The sequence below is a fragment of the Numenius arquata genome, chromosome 10 (assembly GCF_964106895.1).
Source record: "Numenius arquata chromosome 10, bNumArq3.hap1.1, whole genome shotgun sequence".
NCBI lineage: Eukaryota > Metazoa > Chordata > Aves > Charadriiformes > Scolopacidae > Numenius > Numenius arquata.
The window spans coordinates 46,761,594-46,780,234 of NC_133585.1; the positions used below are offsets into that span (position 1 = coordinate 46,761,594).

General features: G+C 42.2%; 1 protein-coding gene across 2 annotated transcripts in view; it reads left to right on the forward strand.

Moving 5' to 3' along the window:
* Positions 1–18,517, forward strand: part of CRACD (capping protein inhibiting regulator of actin dynamics) — a 57,093-nt gene extending 38,576 nt beyond the window's left edge. For both annotated transcript variants that reach the window (XM_074154250.1, XM_074154251.1), the window contains exons 4-10: positions 1,733–1,897; positions 4,372–4,440; positions 5,768–5,950; positions 7,636–10,849; positions 11,837–12,027; positions 13,073–13,244; positions 15,629–18,517. In XM_074154250.1, the coding sequence (XP_074010351.1) occupies positions 1,733–1,897; positions 4,372–4,440; positions 5,768–5,950; positions 7,636–10,849; positions 11,837–12,027; positions 13,073–13,244; positions 15,629–15,789 (4,155 nt within the window). In that variant the 3' untranslated portion in view covers positions 15,790–18,517. The remainder of the gene's footprint in view (positions 1–1,732; positions 1,898–4,371; positions 4,441–5,767; positions 5,951–7,635; positions 10,850–11,836; positions 12,028–13,072; positions 13,245–15,628) is intronic.
* The last annotated feature ends 124 nt before the right edge of the window (positions 18,518–18,641 follow it).

The following is an 18,641-nucleotide window of genomic DNA, read 5'->3' on the forward strand; positions in this document are numbered from 1 at the left end:
CCTTCACGCTATGTAATAAGGACCTGTTTGCTCTCTTCAGCTCCCATTTGCGCAGTGGAAACATAAGCTTTCAAGCCAGAGAGATGCACTGCTAACATGAAAGCTTGGGAGAGCTTGGTGAAACCCTTGCCTTTAGGCTATGGGTGCCAGAAATCTAGGTGGGAATAAAACTCTGCCATTCAAAGCTGCCCACTATGCCAAAATGAGGTACAAAAGGAATTTCATTACTTTCTGCCAAAATCCAAATGGGCATAAATAATGCATGCCTCAATAAGGAGACTGAAAAAAACTATTCTTATTTAATAACCTGATTATGAGGAGTCTCTGCATGTACTTTTTGTCTGAATAGTTCAATACAGAAATCTGGTAATGTTTTGGGGTAATATGGATAAACTTCATGTAAGAGTCTAGACCGCTGGGCAACGATGGCAAGCAAGATTGATCTACCTGAATCTCTTTAGAGGTTCATCCACTGCAACTACAGCATATCGTCCCTTGCCAGCTGCTCACCTAAGCCACGCTACTGATTCTGGAAAAAAACATCTTTGTTTTACATGCTGTCTGCTCCAATCTTCCATCAGGGGTCCATGTATGTACCACTGAACAGAAGCTGCACAGCTGAACTGAGTATTGGTGAGCTGTAGAGACCTGTAGTAACACAAGACAGAAATGGAAGGTCTCCTTTGGAGAATTTTCTGTGCTTGAAACAGAGTAAGGAAGGAAAATGACTCCACACTTGGTTCCTTCCTTCCTAACTGAGAATGATTCCCTGAGAAATTTCAGGAAGAATATCTCTCAGCAAACGTTCCTTACTCCATTTGCTCCTTCTAGAGAATTTCTTTTAACTCTCTTGCAAAAAGTTAACTTTCAAAGGCTGTATGGTGTGTGTCTCTGCGGTAGCCAGGGCTGTAACTTCTCCAGTTCACCCTACCAGAGGACAGATATTACAGGTTACTTATTTTATTTACGCTTGTAACCCTTGATAGACGATTACTTCAACAAGGAAAAAAAAATGGTAGGAATGCTCTTTTATCCATTCATCGACTGCACGTCCCCTGCATAAAATTCTTTGTGCAAAAGCAAAGACGTGGCAGTGCACGTGAGCTGGAGCAGACATGAGTTTGTGTGCTGTTCCTAGGAGATCAAGTATTAAAAGAAACTGAGCTTCCCCTCGTTTGAGAACTTGCCTCCTCTGAGGCAGGGTTAAACCACACCATTAGCATTTAAAATATGACTAAACCTTACAATAAAGATAGCTTTAAGAACTACAAATGCGTGAGATGTGGGGTTTGGGGGCTGGAGAAGAAAAAGTTTGCCTTTTGGGGATGTTTTAGCTTCTCAGTGTACACTTGGCTCATGATAGTATTTCTTTGCAACAGCAAGGCTTCATAATTAGCTTGTATAAACAACCTGGGACATAGATTTTAAACAAAAAGAAGGAATCTTTCAAAATTCACAGTAAGTTTTCTAAAGTTGGCAAAGCTGAAGAGAACTCACGTTGATCATCCAAAATCAGAAGTCATGCACCAGATTCCTGACCTTGGTGAATTTGCAGGGAGAAAGGTGGCCACTGTCTTTCAGCAACGTGAGCCTCAGGTTGATCTTTTGGCCCAGAGTCAGAAGCTGCCCTGAGCGTTCCTCTGCAGCTTTCACATGGAGAAGGGGTGTGTGTTAGACTTGGCTTGTTTTGCTCATAATGTAAATACCTTTTCTTTCTTTTCTTGTTTTTCAGCAACAGTTGGCCAAGAATATAAAATTTGGGCAGCCTCCACAAATGACAGTTTCTGTGAGGACAATGGGGGAGGCAAACGCTAGTATAGAAGAGGATGTGCTGCTCAGCAGCCCCATGGAGATCGAGACTCAGCAGGACACGGTGATCTCAGACAGCAGTAATAAAGTAAGCGCTTTAAATCGACATATTCATGGCATTATAGCGGTATTAAAGCAGTAAAGTTCACTGGGGCTTAGCAGATGTCTCCAGTGAGGCGTAGCGGAGCTCAGCGGGCTGTTTTATGTGGGTGGGATCTCTCAGCTCGTGCTTCTTGGACCGGCAAGAAGCGTGTGCTCTTGGCATCCGGAGCCGGGTCCCACAGAATTACCGGTTTGAACGTCTGCTCTGAACTTCCAGCAAAGCAGACGTCGCTCACAGCGTAGCTAGAAGACAGGAATTTTTTTTCTGAGACAGAAAATGTCTTGAAAATACGGACTGCCCCACATGGAAAGTTGTGCGCAGCGTCAAACGGCAAAAAGGAAAATCATTCCAAAATAAGAGGAGCCTAAATCTGTAAAATTCTGGGTCTTGGGGTAAATATCCATATTTCTTGCAAGGCAAGGAAGGGTGAAAAACATTTTGAGACTGCTCCCTAAATCCAAACATCCAGTATAATTCAAATAATTATTCAAATTATCCATGAAGATTCTGATACTGGAAACTGTAGGCGTTCAGGTGTCCAGAAAGGGCTTGTTCAGTCAGTGAAGAAACACGGCGAGTGATGGAAGCTCTCTGAAGTCCTCTAAGGCGAGACTGGTTCTGTGTGCTGCTGTAAAGGCTGAAGGGAGCCCGGGGGACAAGGGGACATCCTTCCCTGCCCGGAGGAGGCTGACTTTGTGCCTGAGAACCCTTGGGGAAGGCTTGCAGGAGCCCACCATGGGCATGCAGCCCTTGAGATCCTGGAGGGACACCGCGGCACGGGACGCGGCTGGTGTTTGCTGGCACTAGTACCAGCTGTGTGAAATGCCTGTATTCAGCCAAACACACAGAAGGGAGATTTATGGCTGAGGTGGCCCAAATTCTTCATCAGTCTTCAAGTGGCAATGTAGCTCCTGTGTGACCACATCCTTCATGGCTGTGGTCGGATCTGTCAGGGAGCCAGGCATTTGGGTAGGACCTGCACACTTACACCTCGCCCTCGGCAGTCTGGAAGGATAAAAATGCAGTTGAAGTAAGGTATATTTCTTCTGCTTCACAAATGGTCCCTTTAGAAGCAATCAGTTCAGATGAATCAAGACCATCCTGTGCAGTGGGACTGTGGGCAGGGTTTGGCTGTGCACCCTGGCACTAGGCAAGGCTCTGTGTTTGATACCAACGAACATTCTCTGCAGACAGTGTTCTTGTTGGGTCCTGCAGGAGACCTTTATGTCGCCTAATGACCTCCAGCTTGAAGGATAAAATAATTCAAGCACTAAAAATCCCACCAGAGTATTTTTGTCTAATAGGGAGACAGAGATTCAGTCCTTACCACCTCTGCTCTTGTAAATACTATGTTTTTAAAAGAAAATCAATGCCCCTTTGCATAGTTCTTTTTCCAAATACTGAAGGAGCAAACATCCCTGCTCAGAGGAGACTGCAGACACCAACAAACCAATGCTACGTGCATGGGCTCAGCCAGAGCACTCGGCTTTTTGTCTTACTGTGCGCAACTCACTACTGCTTTATCAGAGATTTCTGGTGCACAGCAGCTTGCCTGGTTTCTGCTCCTGTCTCTGCTGCTGGCCTTGTAACTCCTCTGCGTGGTTATCTGCATAGCTCCCGGGGGAACGGGGCGGCTTCTGCCAGGAGTCGGTGGCCAGGACCACATAGTACCGCTCTACTTCAAAGAGGTTTCCTGCCTTGTTTGTGACTGTTGATTTTGCCGAGTTACTTGGATCAATGGCAAGAGTTCTGGATTTCGTTTAACCTCTACTTGTAAATTTGATTATTTTTTTTTAGGCTTTATACTAACAATCATGTGCGCCTGGTGTAATGCGATCTCAACATTCATTAGGTTATGGAGTAACACCGTGTTATAATGACTAAAACCAATGTTTCTGGGCGTCATGGATGCTGCTTCAAGCCTCGCGCCTTAAAAATCCCTTCCTGTGAGATGGCTTGGAGAGGGACGATAGCAAAGGAGTCCTAGGGACTGATGGGCTCCGATTGCCCTGGGACAGCCCGTTTGCTCTGTAGGAAGAGAAGTCACCAAGAACCTGGAGTTGAACCTCTGCAGCAGAGCTGATGCCTGGTCAGGGCATTTCCTTAGGTGCAGGTCAGGAGAAAATAAAGTTATTGGGAGCCGATTGAAAAACCTTCAAAGCTGTGCTTTTCCTTTTGATTTGGAACGTGGTTTTCTTGTTAAGGAAGCATGAGTGTTTTGCCTTTTGTTATGTCTTGTAGCAGCAACTGCTTCTCTACAGACAGTAGTGATTCAGGGAGCAACAAAGAGGAGATGATAGCATTTAGGAACCAGAGTTGTTTATCCGTCAATCCTGCAGGGACGGGAGACAGGGTAAAAATCCCACTCTAACGTGCACGATTTCACAAGTCTTTTGAACTGTATTTATTAGATCCTTTACATTTTAATATCTAGCTGTGGTAATCTTCTTGTTTTCTAGTCCACTGACACTCCAAATTTGTTGAGAGCAATGAATTTGCCTGGAACAGGACATGATGTGGAAGAAAAGGTAACAAAACTTTTACACTCGGTTTGCACCGAGTTAATTCCTAATTTCAGTTATTAGAAGCCTGTCAGTCAGTTTTTGCTGTAGTGCACATTTCATTGTTTCACGATCATCCCAGACTTTGTGAACATTATGCAGTTTGGGGGCTGGTAAATAAGCAATAACTAAGATTGAGAAATCTGTATGAGTTGACTGGAGGAAAGGGCAGAACTCGGTCCCTGCCAGTCTTGCAGCATTCCTGCATTTGATGTATTAATCACAGAGCCATAATTTTCATAAGTACTTCTACCACTTTGTTATGCCTACATGTAATTCAATAAGCGTATGCAAACTGTTCCATCAGCTTTTAAGTAATTGGTTCCTTAATTAGCATATATTTAACCTCGGAAGATTACAGAGCTGTCTTGAAAACAATGTATGTGATTTTCTTTCGTTACAGAAGATGTTTTCTCCCTTCTTTTTTTTTTTTTTTCCCTGTCTTCTTTTTCCACTTGGATTGTGCCAAGTGCCAGTCTGAGGATGACAGTCCAGTGACTTACGGGAGAGACTGATTACAGGCTCACTCTTGCACGTCTAGACATACAGTGCCTCTGTATTCATTCATGAGAGGAGTCTCACTAGTGAATCACTTTGGTTTTGCACTTTCTGAACCCAAGTATTTGAAGGGCAAGAGAAAAAAAAAAAAAAAAAGCACCAAGCAAAGCCAGAATTGTCTTATTTTGTTTTTTGCTGTTCTTTGGTGCGAGCTTGGACAACCCTACATGAGTTGGAGGGAAGGTTTTCCGCAGGCTTTGTGCCAGCCTGAGATCCAATACCGTAGTCATCTCCCAGGCAGATAATACAGCTCTGTAACTGTTCTGATATAGTGCTTAGATAAGTCAATCTGATTTGCTCTTGCCTAAAGTGTATAATCTAAATTATTTAAAGATGCAGATTATTTTTTTTTCCACGGTAAGCAAACTTTAAAATGTCCCAGTGTTTGATGTTGCTTAAACCTCTGCCCTTCCGTTCCCAGCAGCTTCTGAGTGGAGCTAAACCGTGAAAAAACTTCAGTTAGAATGGTTTAAGTAATTTTTAAGTGAAAAGTATAAAAACACGTAGTACTAGAAATAGGAAAATATTACAGCTGTAACTTTCATGTCCAAAGTTCATGATTTGTTTAATGGAAAAACAAGGTTTGAAATCGTTTCTCCTAATAACTCCTTTAAATTCAAAACTGCAAAGGCTTTTGTGTGTGTGTGTGTATTATTTATTTAGTTATTTTATTATGTAGCTATTTGAATGGAACAAATAGCTTAATAATAGCTTCTTCTCCTTGTGCTACAAACAGGTCACTCCAGTCAAATCATCTCGGCCAAAAAGACAATTTTCCTGTTCTGGCACAATTGAAACAATCAATTTGGATGCAGTTCCCCAGGCTGTTGCTCGTCTAGACAACAGTGCAGCTAAACACAAGCTGTCCGTGAAGCCAAAAAAGCAGAGGATGTCAAGAAAGCACAAGAGATTAACAAAGGTATTGAATCACTGGTCAAATAGCGAGAGGAGGGGGGGGTTGATTTTGAATCTGGGTACAAAATAACCATAACTGAGTGCACCAAGGGTAGCTATAGATGGAGGACTGTCTCAAGATGTGATTAACCAGTTAGAGATAGCTATTGAAAGCTTCTTCAACAAATCTTCCGACTTCAGGCCAAAACAAAATGCACGCTTCTTTCATTTTATCTTGAAATCAAGATAGCGGCCCAAAGATGAAACGCTAGCTGGAGAGAAGACACCAAGAAGTTTTAATATGGCCAGTTGAGACAAATACTGCTTATACCTGAGGTGCTTCCACTAGGATTTTACATGGGGAGAGCTTTCTGATTCTAGTTTTTCTAGTCAAAGAGGTAGGTGATAAAGGTCTGGAGGATCTCTGCCACTGTTAATGCTGCTCTAGTATTGGCAATCAAATAGTGCAAAATTTGGGTGGGGAAAAAAATAGATTCTCTAAAACTGGCATGGGTTCTGACAGCGATAATAGCATTGTCTTGTAAGAAAGAATAAGATGTAAGTAACACAGCTCTTGCTACAGCTAGAGTGAATTATCAAATCCTTGTTTTGTATGCTTACTGCATGGCTATTTTGCTTTTTATCCTGCATCTTGGCAGTGCTTGTAAACAGGACAAGATTATTCAACTAATACAGGGTTCAGGAGAGGCCACTGTCCTTTCTTCCGCACCGTTGTATTTGCATTTATCACCCTTGCAACAAAGAAATTAAATTTAAACCTCTTGTTTGTACAGAATGTTTACCTGGAGCTGAATGATGGCTTGAGAAATGATAGCTAGACAGGGCATTAGGCTGAGCTGGGAAGCATTCTTCAGGTGCAGCTCATCTTCAGACTGTGTTGCTACAGGGACAAGGAGTAAGCTGTGAAGAAAATCTGCATTCAGTTTATTGCAGGTATTGCACCCACGTGCCAGGGCTGTGGGGCCAGCACAGAGAACCTGTCAGCAGTTGGCAGATGCCTCGGTACGGCGCAATACTGCTGGGGGGCTCCAGGTTCTCCGTCCATGCACAGTCCCATGGCTCCTGCAATAGACCTGAAGTCTCAGCACAGCTAATGAGAAAGGTATCCTGGCTCAGGATTTATGAAAAGCAACCAAATTCCAAATTGTGTTTCCCCAAGCAGCCAGTTCTTCCCTGGCTAGCACGGCAGAGCTCCTTTCTGCAGGCAACGGCTTCTGTCTCTGCAAGTAACAGCTAGATTTGCCATGAAGGAAATGGCAAAACAATGCCCTTAAGCAAGTGCTAATTATTTCAGGCTTAAAGGATGGAGTTCTAAGTAGTAGAACAGGCATATGAAACTTGTGCTCTATTCCCTGGGCTTCTGTAAATTTGAAATGGCGGGTCTCGATCTGGATTAGCTCATGTACACCAAATGGTGATTCAACATGTAGCATTCTACTGTTATCACTGTGGGGATGTTTTCGTTCCCTTAAAGGCTATTATCCGAATAGGTGAGAGGCATGGGATCTATGATGATGGGATGCATAAATTGGTGGGGGTGTGTTGGTTCTGGATCTAAATCATTGGGCTTTTTTTTTTTTAAAAAAAAAAAAAGTTGTTTTGCCTTTGGAACTGATTATTTGTTTTCTGTAAAGAATAACAAGCCAATAGGCAATATTCAGTAACTCTAAACTTGTCTCTCAATTTTAGGGATCACAAAGTCTAACAATAACAGAATTTGAGCCAGAGGACCTAGAACCTCAGCTGTTTGGAGACAGATACCCAGGTTATAATGGACACATCATAGCAGAGAAGCTAATCCAGAACAGAGATGAGCAGAAGCAGCTTCAGCTGGTGGAGGAGAAAAGAATTGAAGATCACTGGGGGATCTTTGAGGCTGAAAGGATAAGGCAGATTGTAGAAATGGAAGAACAAAGAGAAATGGAAGAACAAAGGTGCCAAGAACTTGAGCAGATGCAGAAAGAGCAGGAGAGAAGGCGTTGTGAAGAAGAAAGGAGGCAGTATCTCCTTGAAGGAGAGACAACTTTGGAAACAGAAGAGCAGACATCCCATAAAGAGGGGAGAAGACTGCAGAGGCAGAAGGAGTTGGAGGAGCAACAGGAACTAGAGGTGGAGGAGCAGAAGCACCAGGAACAAGAGGAGCAACAGAGACGAGCGCTTGCAGAGCAGGAGCACCGGGAACAAGAGGAGCAACGGAGACGAGAGCTGGAGGAGCAGAAGAGGCAAGAGCTGGAGGAGCAGAAGCACCGGGAACAGGAGGAGCAGAAGAGACAAGAGCTGGAGGAGCAGAAGCGCCGGGAACAGGAGGAGCAGAAGAGGCAAGAGCTGGAGGAGCAGAAGAGGCAAGAGCTGGAGGAGCAGAAGAGGCAAGAGCTGGAGGAGCAGAAGAGGCAAGAGCTGGAGGTGCAGAAAAGGCAAGAGCTGGAGGAGCAGAAGAGGCAAGAGCTGGAGGAGCAGAAGCGCCGGGAACAGGAGGAGCAGAGACATCAGGAGTTGGAGGAGCAGAAGAAGCAGGAGCTGGAGGAGCAGAAACATCAGGAATGGGAAGAGCAGAGGCGCAAGGAGCTGGAGGAGAAACAGAGACGAGAGCTGGAGGAGCAGAAGAAGCTAGAGCTGGAAGAATTAAGGCAACACGAGATTAAAAAACAGCATCAAGAAGAAGAAGAAAGAAATTGGCTGGAGGAACAAAAAGAACTCACAGAAAAAAATAAGGAAGAAAAACAGAGGCAAGAGCTAGAAGAGAAAGAACTTCAAGAAGCTGAAATAAAACTGAAGCAGGAGAAAGAAGCTGAGAGCCTCAAGCTACAGAAGAAACAGGAGGAACAAAGGCAGCATTTGAAGGAGAAAGGAGAAATGACAGAGAAGGAACAACCCCAGCAAGTAATGGATAAGAAAAAGAAACGAGAGGAGCAGAGAAAACACAAGCTCACAAAACAAATGCACATGGAAAGTGCAGATGCTATGCAACAAGATGAACTGAAGCCGCAAAGGGAACAAAATGAACAAGAATGGAACAAGCTGAAAGAGCAGGAGGTAGGCACAGGACAAAATCTTCAGCAAAACCAACAAGAAAAATCCTTGAAACAGCAACAGGACAAGGATCAGTTGTGTTCTGGAGGGACCGATAGGCATCCAGTAGAGGAGAAGCTCCAAGAAGGATCAAGATCCCAAAAACTCAAACAGCCAGAAAAAGCCAATAAAACAGCAGAAGAAGTCCTAGCCCAGAAACTGAAGAGAGAGGTTGAAGCTCAGGAGCAAAAGCGAATAGGGGAAGAACTTAGGTGGCAAGAGGTAGATGAAAGGCAGACTGCATCCAGACCCTTCACGTTTCAAGTGTCTTCTGGAGATAAACAGATCATATTTCAGAAAGTAAATCTGAGTCCAGTCATGCCTGCCAAAGGAGCATCTTCTCCATCCATCAAAGACCACAGGACGCATGCCTCCAGCAAGGGCTCCCATACGCTCCCGTCATCTGTGTGTGTGCCCCACACGGCTATTTTGGTTACCGGAGCACAGCTGTGTGGCACCGCAGTCAACTTGAACCAGATAAAGGACACGGCTTGTAAATCTTTACTTGGCTTAACGGAAGAGAGAAAAAATGTGGATATTCCTTCACCAGAGAAGGCCCAGAAAAAAACCCAGGACCCCAAGCCCAGCAGCAGTAAAATGAAATATGCACAAGAGGCGTTGAACAACCAGGCTGTACTTGCTGAGTGGGCTTCCATCCGCTCCAGGATCCTAAAGAACGCAGAAAACAGCAAATACAACGAGAGAGACCGGGTAAGCGCCTGCAGACACAGTGATGACTGGACACCCCGAGGGCGGGGTGCCCCCCACGGCAACTTGAGGAAAACCCTCTCTGCAAACGCAAAGTTCTCCATAACACCAGCATGGCAGAAATTTTCAGAAGCTTCAAAAAACAGTTTGGACGTGGAGAACGTAAGTGCGGCAAAAGGCAATGAAACAGTAGCTGTGGGAAGAATCACTGGCCCGTCCGCTGATTCAAAGGAGGATGTGGCTTCCGCTTTTAAGGATAACTTAGCTGAAAAGGCTAAGGAGAAAATGGAAAACCACCGCGAAATGACAGACAACACAGAGGGCTGTAAATTTGCAAAAGATCTTCCATCTTTCCTTGTTCCAAGTTTTCCTCATTCTCCAGGTAAAGAATTACCCCAGGCAGAACTTCCTGGTGCTCCGGAAAACCAGCAGAATAACAGCACAAAAAAAGCAGATAAACCAACACCAAACGGAGAAGAAAATGTTTCTCCTTTTGGGATAAAGTTGCGAAGGACAAACTACTCTTTACGTTTCCATTATGATCAACAGGCAGAGCAAAGGAAAAAGAAAAGATACAGTGCAGGAGACAGTTTTGAGGGTATGCCGGACCCACTAGTTACGACAGACGGTGAGAAAGAATCCGCAGTTTTTGCTCCACAAGAGAGTACATCTCCAAGGATGGGGAGAGCGAACGTCCCCGGTATTTTAAAAGACTCCAAAGACTCTTCAGTTACTGTGGTGGAGATTTCACAACCGGCGGGCCCGCCAGTGGTCCTTCCTGCCACCGGCCAGGGTGTTTTACACCCTCACGAGAAACCAGCGTGCAAGTCGTTGGTGCCACAGAAACCTGCTCTGGCTCCAAAGCCCGCCAGCCAGACCCCGCCGTCCTCTCCTCTCTCTAAAATGAACCGATCCAACCTGGTGGATACGCTGGGGCAGAGGCTGGTGAAAGCTGAATCGGACGTTGGCTGGAGAAGAGACGACCGAGCAAATGCGGCTCACCCCGCACCATCCCATGAGTACAAAAACGAAGAGGAAGAAATCAGAGAAAAGAAGTCGTTTTTCCCGTCTATAAGTATTCCATGGAGAGAAAAAAATGACAAAAAGCCTGAGCCACTGAAGAAAGGTATGTATTTTTCAAAAGTCATTTAGCTATTGTCTGCATTTCCACAACAAGACACTGGAAGACCAGAGGAAGACATTTGGCCTTAAGCTATAATTTGTACCCGGTGTGTTATTTGTGGAGTACCACTACTTTGCTTAGGGTTGTCTGAATGAATGGGACTTCCCGTCCCCACAATTTAATTCAGAAACACACAAACTCAGCATGACCTGTGTGACCTCCTTAAGAAAGTTAATTTCAAGGCAGTAACTGAAGTGTGTGTGCGCGTGCGATTTCCTTGGCAGAGAGGTTACCTGCCTAGTCAGAGGATGGACTCTGTGTCCCACGTGTCATTACAGCAGAGGGAGTAATTTTTATAATTTACATTACATTGTTTCTATCTTTTAGGGGAATATTATCTAGCTTAAAAAAAATATTAAGATCTGGGTCTGCTTTTAATGCCTATCCTGGGGAAATTCTCTGTCTAACCCAACGAAGCTGGGCACAGGAGTCTGCATTTCAGAGGCACTCTTCAATAACAGAAACAATTACAGTAGCCATAGTGGCTCTTCAGAGGATGATTGAAAATGCCTGTGTCCTGAAATTCTGTACGAGAGGAAAAATTACTCTTTCAGCATAAGGACACTCAAAAGAACAATGCAGGAATTTAGCATTTAACTGGGAAATCCCCAATTTTTTTTCCATTCTTGAGTTTTGCAGGCATCAAGATGCTTCTGAAACCATCTCAGTGGAACTGCTGCTTAGTTTTTACAATTTTTTTTACACTTTTTCCTTTCACTTCCATTCTTAAATGAGAATTTTTGGAAACTAGTTGGCGGCACAGCTGCTGGGCCTGTGCCAGCTGAGGGTTTCTGCGCTCACTGAGCTCTGGATTCAGTGGCATTCAATGGGCTTAGCTCTGGAGTCTTCACAAGGTAGAGAAGTTGTATGGGTTTGCTTGAGACAAGAGATGTGCACTGCTTAACCACTTCTTTTCACATTTTCTTCCAGAAAAGCCCATCCTCCAGAGCAGGCACTCTTTAGATGGCTCTAAATTGATGGAAAAAGTTGAAACTTCACAACCCCTTTGGATTACGTTAGCGCTGCAAAAGCAGAAGGGCTTCCGCGAGCAGCAAGCTACGAGGGAAGAGAGGAGACAAGCCAGAGAGGCCAAGCAAGCAGAGAAGCTGGCTAGAGAAAATGTAAACAAGCTTTAGAAACCTGCCCGTTAGAAATGCTGATACCATAAGTATAACTGTTTGCTAGTTTTGTTATGTGAAAGGGATTTTTATTTTTTTCTCAATGTTTGGTCTGAAAGATTTCATAAAAGGTAAAATGACAGTGAGTAAAAAATAGTCTGAAAGTCTTTTGCAAAAATACTGTGCAACAGTGTGACAATTTTAGGGTAAACTCTGATGCCTTAATATCAGGTGGTAGTTAATGGCAATCATGAGCACAACCACTGCACAGGTGATGGAACAGAAAAATTGTATGCAACATGATTCTTTCAAAGCTTGAGTAAGTAAGAACTTAATGCTTGGGGAATAACAGCTGAAATATTTATGGGTGAATATTAGTAAGTTTGAATTTATTTTTATTGTAGCGTATTGTTTGGATAAAATGTAGAAGAATGGAAGAAATGAACTGCCATGAGAAACACCCAAATGCCTAAAGCAGGCACTGAATTCAAGCATCATTTCTTTCCTGTTCTCTAAATTGCTATTTACTATCCGTGGTTTTCTATCAGTAAGAAAAACAGTTCTACTTACGGCACAGAAGTGATGCTACACAAGCAGTGACGCTGTACGTAGATACCACGGATGGGAAAAAGGGAGATTATGTGGATAACTAAGTATATCTTGATGTTTGTTATGAGACCCAAATTTCTGATGGAGGCATGCCTAATTACAGACATAGGTAATTGCTGAAAGAGACCAGCAATGGGTGTGCAGTTGCCCACGGGTGCACGCTGTGTTTCAGTGCTGTATTTAACAGGTAGGGCTGGCTCAAACTGTTCAATATTTTTGACTGAAACGACAACATGACAAATTTAACTTTGTGAGGGTTTTTTTTACAGTCTTTAATAACTGTTCGTTTTAGAAGTATCAGAGCGTTTCGAGTCTTTGCCCAAGAGGAAGGTTAAGGAAAGGACGGGTGATGAATGAAAGCATCAAGCGCAACATCTCTTACGTGTAGCCCCTACACAACAGGCTGCTGCTCATTTGGCATTTTCCTTCTCCGTTCCAGGCTGCTCTAAGTAATCAGTCAGAAAACAAAAGCAGCAGCAGCAGCAGCAAGACAAGCACACTGCAGAAATCTACGACGCAAGAAGGGGAGAAGAAAATTGAGACTGCTGTGTCACGACTAGAAAGGAGGGAGCAGCTAAAGAAGTCGAACACCCTTCCAACTTCTGTGACAGGTACAGTGGGAGATCTGGATTTTAACAGGTTTTTACCAGTTCCCCAGGTTATTAAGGGTGCACCACTGCATTGTCCTCAGAATTGCCTCAGTTCAAGTTAAAAAAATTAGGCTGTCTCCCCAAGCCATATCCAACAGTATTTTTGGAACATGACTAATGCACTTTAGAGGGATTTGATTTACTGCAAGTTGCAATTGCAGGACTGTTCTGCCTTTAGGTTGGGGGTTAGCACAGAGGGGGAACGATACCTAACTTCTACAAAGTGTATTTGTGTAGGAAACGAACCACGTTGTGTTCCCACAGCTCTCAGTTTGCCAAGAATATTGGGTATGAGTGGTCTCGTTTCATTCAAAAATGCAAAACCTAAGCAATCCAGTTGAAGGCAGCCTGTCACTTCGAATTTAGGACTTCTCCCTCCCAGTCAAGTATTTGGTATCGAAGGCTGGAACCAGAACCTACTACTTTATCTATCACTTCAGTTAAGCTGAAATAATTACATATTCAAAAGGCAGGCACATTAAAATAAATACTTCCCCGAAGGGCATAATATTTGGGGCGGTGTAGGGTGACTGTTAAAATAGAGACTTGCCAAATATTTCTGTGGCCAGAACTACTCCTAGGCAAAAGGATAGGTGTCAAACCAACATTTTCACAAGTTGCACAGTAAATAGTGTGGGTTTCTTTGAAAGTAAATCCCTGTGTCAGCCGAATCTATTCAGTACCACTCCCAGCCAAGAACGGAATGCAACTATTGAAGGCAGTGAAGTTTATCTGATTTTATCTGATTTTTTTAATCCGATTTCTTTTTTTTGTCTGATCATTTATCTGATCTGTAACAGTAAAGGCAAAACAGTGCTACTCCTGCATTAGACTGTTCCAAGCTGAACAATCCCAATATATTCCACTGGTTCAGCAGCTCCATGTCCCCACCATGACTCCACATCAGCACAGATATCCCTGAGAACTTCCCTTGCAACATCTTGGGTTGGACTAGATGATCTTTAAAGGTCCCCTGTGACCCAAACCATTCTAAGATCTCGCTTAGACTGCCCCAAAGCTCTCCTGCTCCCCGTTAGCCTGATTCCGCATCCAGACTGGCTTTGGAGGTGGGCAGCTGGAGCAGCTTTACAGCATTCCTATCAACGTCCAACAGGGCTCCACTGCAGCCCTCTAAGGACATAAAAAACCACCCAAAACTTGAAAAAGTTGGTATATATCAGACTTGGACTTGAGTCTTGTACAACAGGAACTGATAAGAGGGTGTAACCTTTACAATAGCATAAATTACCATAACCTTTAAAATAATGAGCTTTTCAAAGTGTCTGTCTACAGCAATAGCTGCTCCTATTGTGCATTTACTTACAGCTAAAAATACAGGATTAAAGACCTACTAAAAAGAAAAATAAACAATTTTTGCCATCCATGCAATTTTAAAGCTTTTTAAAACATCCAAAACCTGAAAATGAAAGGCAGCTAAAACTAATTTGGACTGAACAGGAACATTTAACAAAAAAAAGCTTTTTGGCACATAAAAAATAAAATGTGCAAAGGCAGGATTAGTGAGGAGTTATTTTTGTAACTAAGATTTTTAGATTCGCTCCCCAGGTTTCAGACAGGGCTCATTTCCATCCAGGCTGCCTTCAAGGGCATCCACTGTCTCAGAATTAAAGAATCTTCCCACCTGACTTCTACAACGTACTTCCACAGTTCTGCTCTGTCAAGTTGCTTGTTAGAAATCAGTTGCTTATTCAACGCATGTTTTTGCTGAGGCAGCTCTTTGTCTTAAACACACTATTTTTAAAGAAAATGTGACAAACAGCTGTTGGAGAAAGCCGGTTCGTTTCTTCTTCAGGAGAGTCTCATGGGAGCGGTTAACTGAGGCAGAAACTATAGGACGGCTTTCTTCTCTCTGCTTATTTAAGAACTCTAATCTGAGGAGGTAATCTAAATCTACCGAATGCAGTTGGGTTACAGGTGTCCAGCAGCTGCATTACCAAAGAGGAAAAAAAAAAATCCAGCTTTGTTTCCCACTCTTTGATACATTGCCGATGTAATTAAAATAGTTTATGTAAAGACGACGACTGGCAAATTGGAAAAGTTTTCTCTGAATCTCACAGAGGTTGAAAATTTTGTCCTGATTTTTGTGAGTTACATTACTTGGAGTCACCTCTGAAAAAAGAAACTCAGCTCCTCCTAACTTGATTATTTTGTAAATGCAGTAAAAAGTAAGATTTAACTAAAAGAGTTGAAAATAAATATGAAGTGTTAGATCAGAACATCTGCACAGAAAAGAAGTGAAATCTCTAGAATCCTGCAACAAAGTACAGGGCTCAATTAATGTTATTGTTTTCTTTCTTTTCTTATCCCCTCCCCATCAAAACCAGTGGAAATTTCAGATTCTGTTCCGTCAACCCCCCTGGCAAAGGAGGTGGCCAAGAGATTCTCCACGCCTGATGCTAACCCCGTGTCCACAGAACCAGCCTGGCTGGCGTTAGCCAAGAGGAAAGCAAAAGCCTGGAGTGACTGTCCACAAATCATAAAGTAAACTGTAAAATTACATCTCTGTTGCTAACTATTAATTGCTTTCTTTTTATTTATTCAGCTTTTTACAAATGACAAACCTGAAAATGCATGTACTGAAGGACTGAAAACTGAACTGATTGCCATTTTGCTCTAGCTCACTGTAAAGTCTACTCAAGTCATATATTCCATTGCTTTGACAAATAGCTAAATGAGGTCACGGCAAAAATTTCAGAGCCAGACTCAAAAATTTAAGTATGCTCAGATACTGGATGTAAATTTTAGCGAGTATCATAAAAAGGGCCAGAACGTCAGTTCAGAAACTCTTTAAATTCCATGGGTATTCAGTTCTGGAATTTTAGATCTCTGCATTTAAGTGGAGATCTCAGAAATTTGCTTTCAACACTCCATTGTTGAAAATAAAGTCAAGATGCATGTTCCCTTTTCTTATTCCTAAATTATTTTTTAAGCGTTAAACTGTATGAACTCTCAGTTCTACCTGCTATTTGAAAGTTTCTTCCCAAATGAAGAACTTCGGGAGATATCTTTCCACCTGCAAATGTCGAGTAGAGAGATGGCACCATCCAGAGGCTGAGGTAATTTCCTTCATCACAGGATTAATACACTATGTCTGTATTCCCTCACTCCTAGGAAGAAAACAATTCATCCTACTTAGTGAAAAAAACCCATTATTTAAATAAAAATCACAAAGTTTTCAGAAAGAAGGCAGTGAGTCAGTGTTTCTTCTAGTCATTTAAGTGCATCACTGTTTGTGCTTGGCCATATTTAAGACGCATATAGACAGTGATTGCAAATCATTACTTTAAATCAATCAACTGGAATGAAGATAAGTAAAACTATTCCTGTGCTCACGAAGCTGCAGAATTAGTCTCGGTGAGTTCCCAGGGGACTAAGACTCACAGAGCTGAAGTTAACAGAGAAATGAAAAGCAAAGTCAGCGAGAGTCTCAGGAGTTTTAACTCTGGATTCTTCCCGATTTTACTCCATGTACAACTGCAGGTAGTTCAGGTGATGAACTTCTTGCACTTTGACCAATACAGCCAGAACACTTCAGAAAGAAGTTTACTTACCCCGTCTCAGGTATCTGCTGTGGCAATTGAACACTTTATTACTTCTTGTAACTAAACAGAAACGGTCACCCCCTCCCTCTCACAAAAAAAGGATAAAGTCCGTAATGTAATAAAAATTTTACTATCCTCAGCATCCCACAGAAATAGCGAGGTCTACACTTTAAAAAGTCACCCTAGTAAATAAATCTGTGACACACCTGAGTTTGTTGTACAAAGAAGTCTTTAACAAACTTGAATGTCTCCTTCTTATAACCATAAGGCTCCAAGGAGCCCTTAAGCCTACAACAAGGGAGAGATTTTCATGAGAAGAAACTGCATCATTACGGAATGATACCGCATATGTTTCGTGGAAGTACTTCAGCCAAACTGCTGTATGCAGCATGAGAGGCAGCACTTCAAATTATTGCAGAAAACAGAACGAAACCTGCCAGATCCTCCCGTTCCAATAATCAAAAAGGGCTCGTCAGCAAAAGTCATTATTGAATACAGTATTTCCCACCAAACAGAACACAAGGCTGCAGCATCACGGTTACAATAGCACAAACACAATGCACATGTTACATGGAGTAGATGTGCAGCAGTAAGAATGGGCATTTTGAGTGTCAAGCCATCAGTTTTGCTCAGTTTCATATTTAAACCAGAATCTCTAAAGTAACTTTTTACCCTTAATATAAGTATTTAAAATGTTTTATACAGAGATGGGGCAACGCTGCTCTCAAATACTTGGGAAAAAAAACCACCTTAATGCCTTGAAAGTCCAATCTGTGCAAGATTATCTTAAGAAAGAATTGGGCCCATAATTATTTTTGCTCTGCGAGCACCATGAATTAGTGCTTCTTAAGTTAAATTTACACTTTTTCTGAGTTTATAAGCTTGGGGTATGTATTTGTAATTGCAAGAACTAAACTGCCTGAAATCCATCTTTATGATTATTTCTTGGGAGAAGGAGCCAGGCAGAAATATCGAGAAGGTGAAGTAAATCAGGATTAAAGAATTAAAGATACCGGTATTCTGAAAAGCATAGCAAAATTAGGTGCTATTGTGCATGACATAAGGATGCAATTTTCCAATACAATACATTTATAGCACATAGGATAGAGCTTTCATTAAGGATGGTCTTAATCTAAAGCTTCAAAGCAGAGGTTTTTTTTCAACCGTAAAGGTATCTAGTGTAATAATGGAAACTGTATTATGTACAGTACTCGGTGGAAACATTTCTAAAGTGTACATGTTCAACAGTGACATTTCATGTTAAATTAACAAAAATTTGCACTAAAGACCAATGAAGTGAAGTGTTACTTTGCTTTAGCTTTGTTGCAACTGTTTCTGGTAAAGTGTTGGAAATCTGTAAAAATAAAACCAAAACATTACTACTGAGTTGAAAACAGCAAAAATGTTTTAAGAACCGAACAAACCACTATGTAGTATATTGTCTCAATTTTTTTGTAACTTATACACACAAAATACCATTTCTTCTGACAAGGTTATATACGATTAACCTCTATGTTCATATAGTAATGTATAAAAGCTATAAGATGTATAATTGTGAGGTATCTGTTGTGTACTTTTTTAATTTTTCAAATGTTTTAAAGTGCAATTGTTTATTATACTAATGTCATTTTAATTCTTATTAAACTATAACCCAGTCAAAATTATCTAATCAATAACGTATGTATTCTGTGTCTCCTTTTGCTAAGCGGGTAGTCCAGGTTTGCTTTATAAATAGAACTTTTCACAGTGCTACAAGTGTCCTGCCCATGCATTTCTGCTAACGATAAAATGGAGG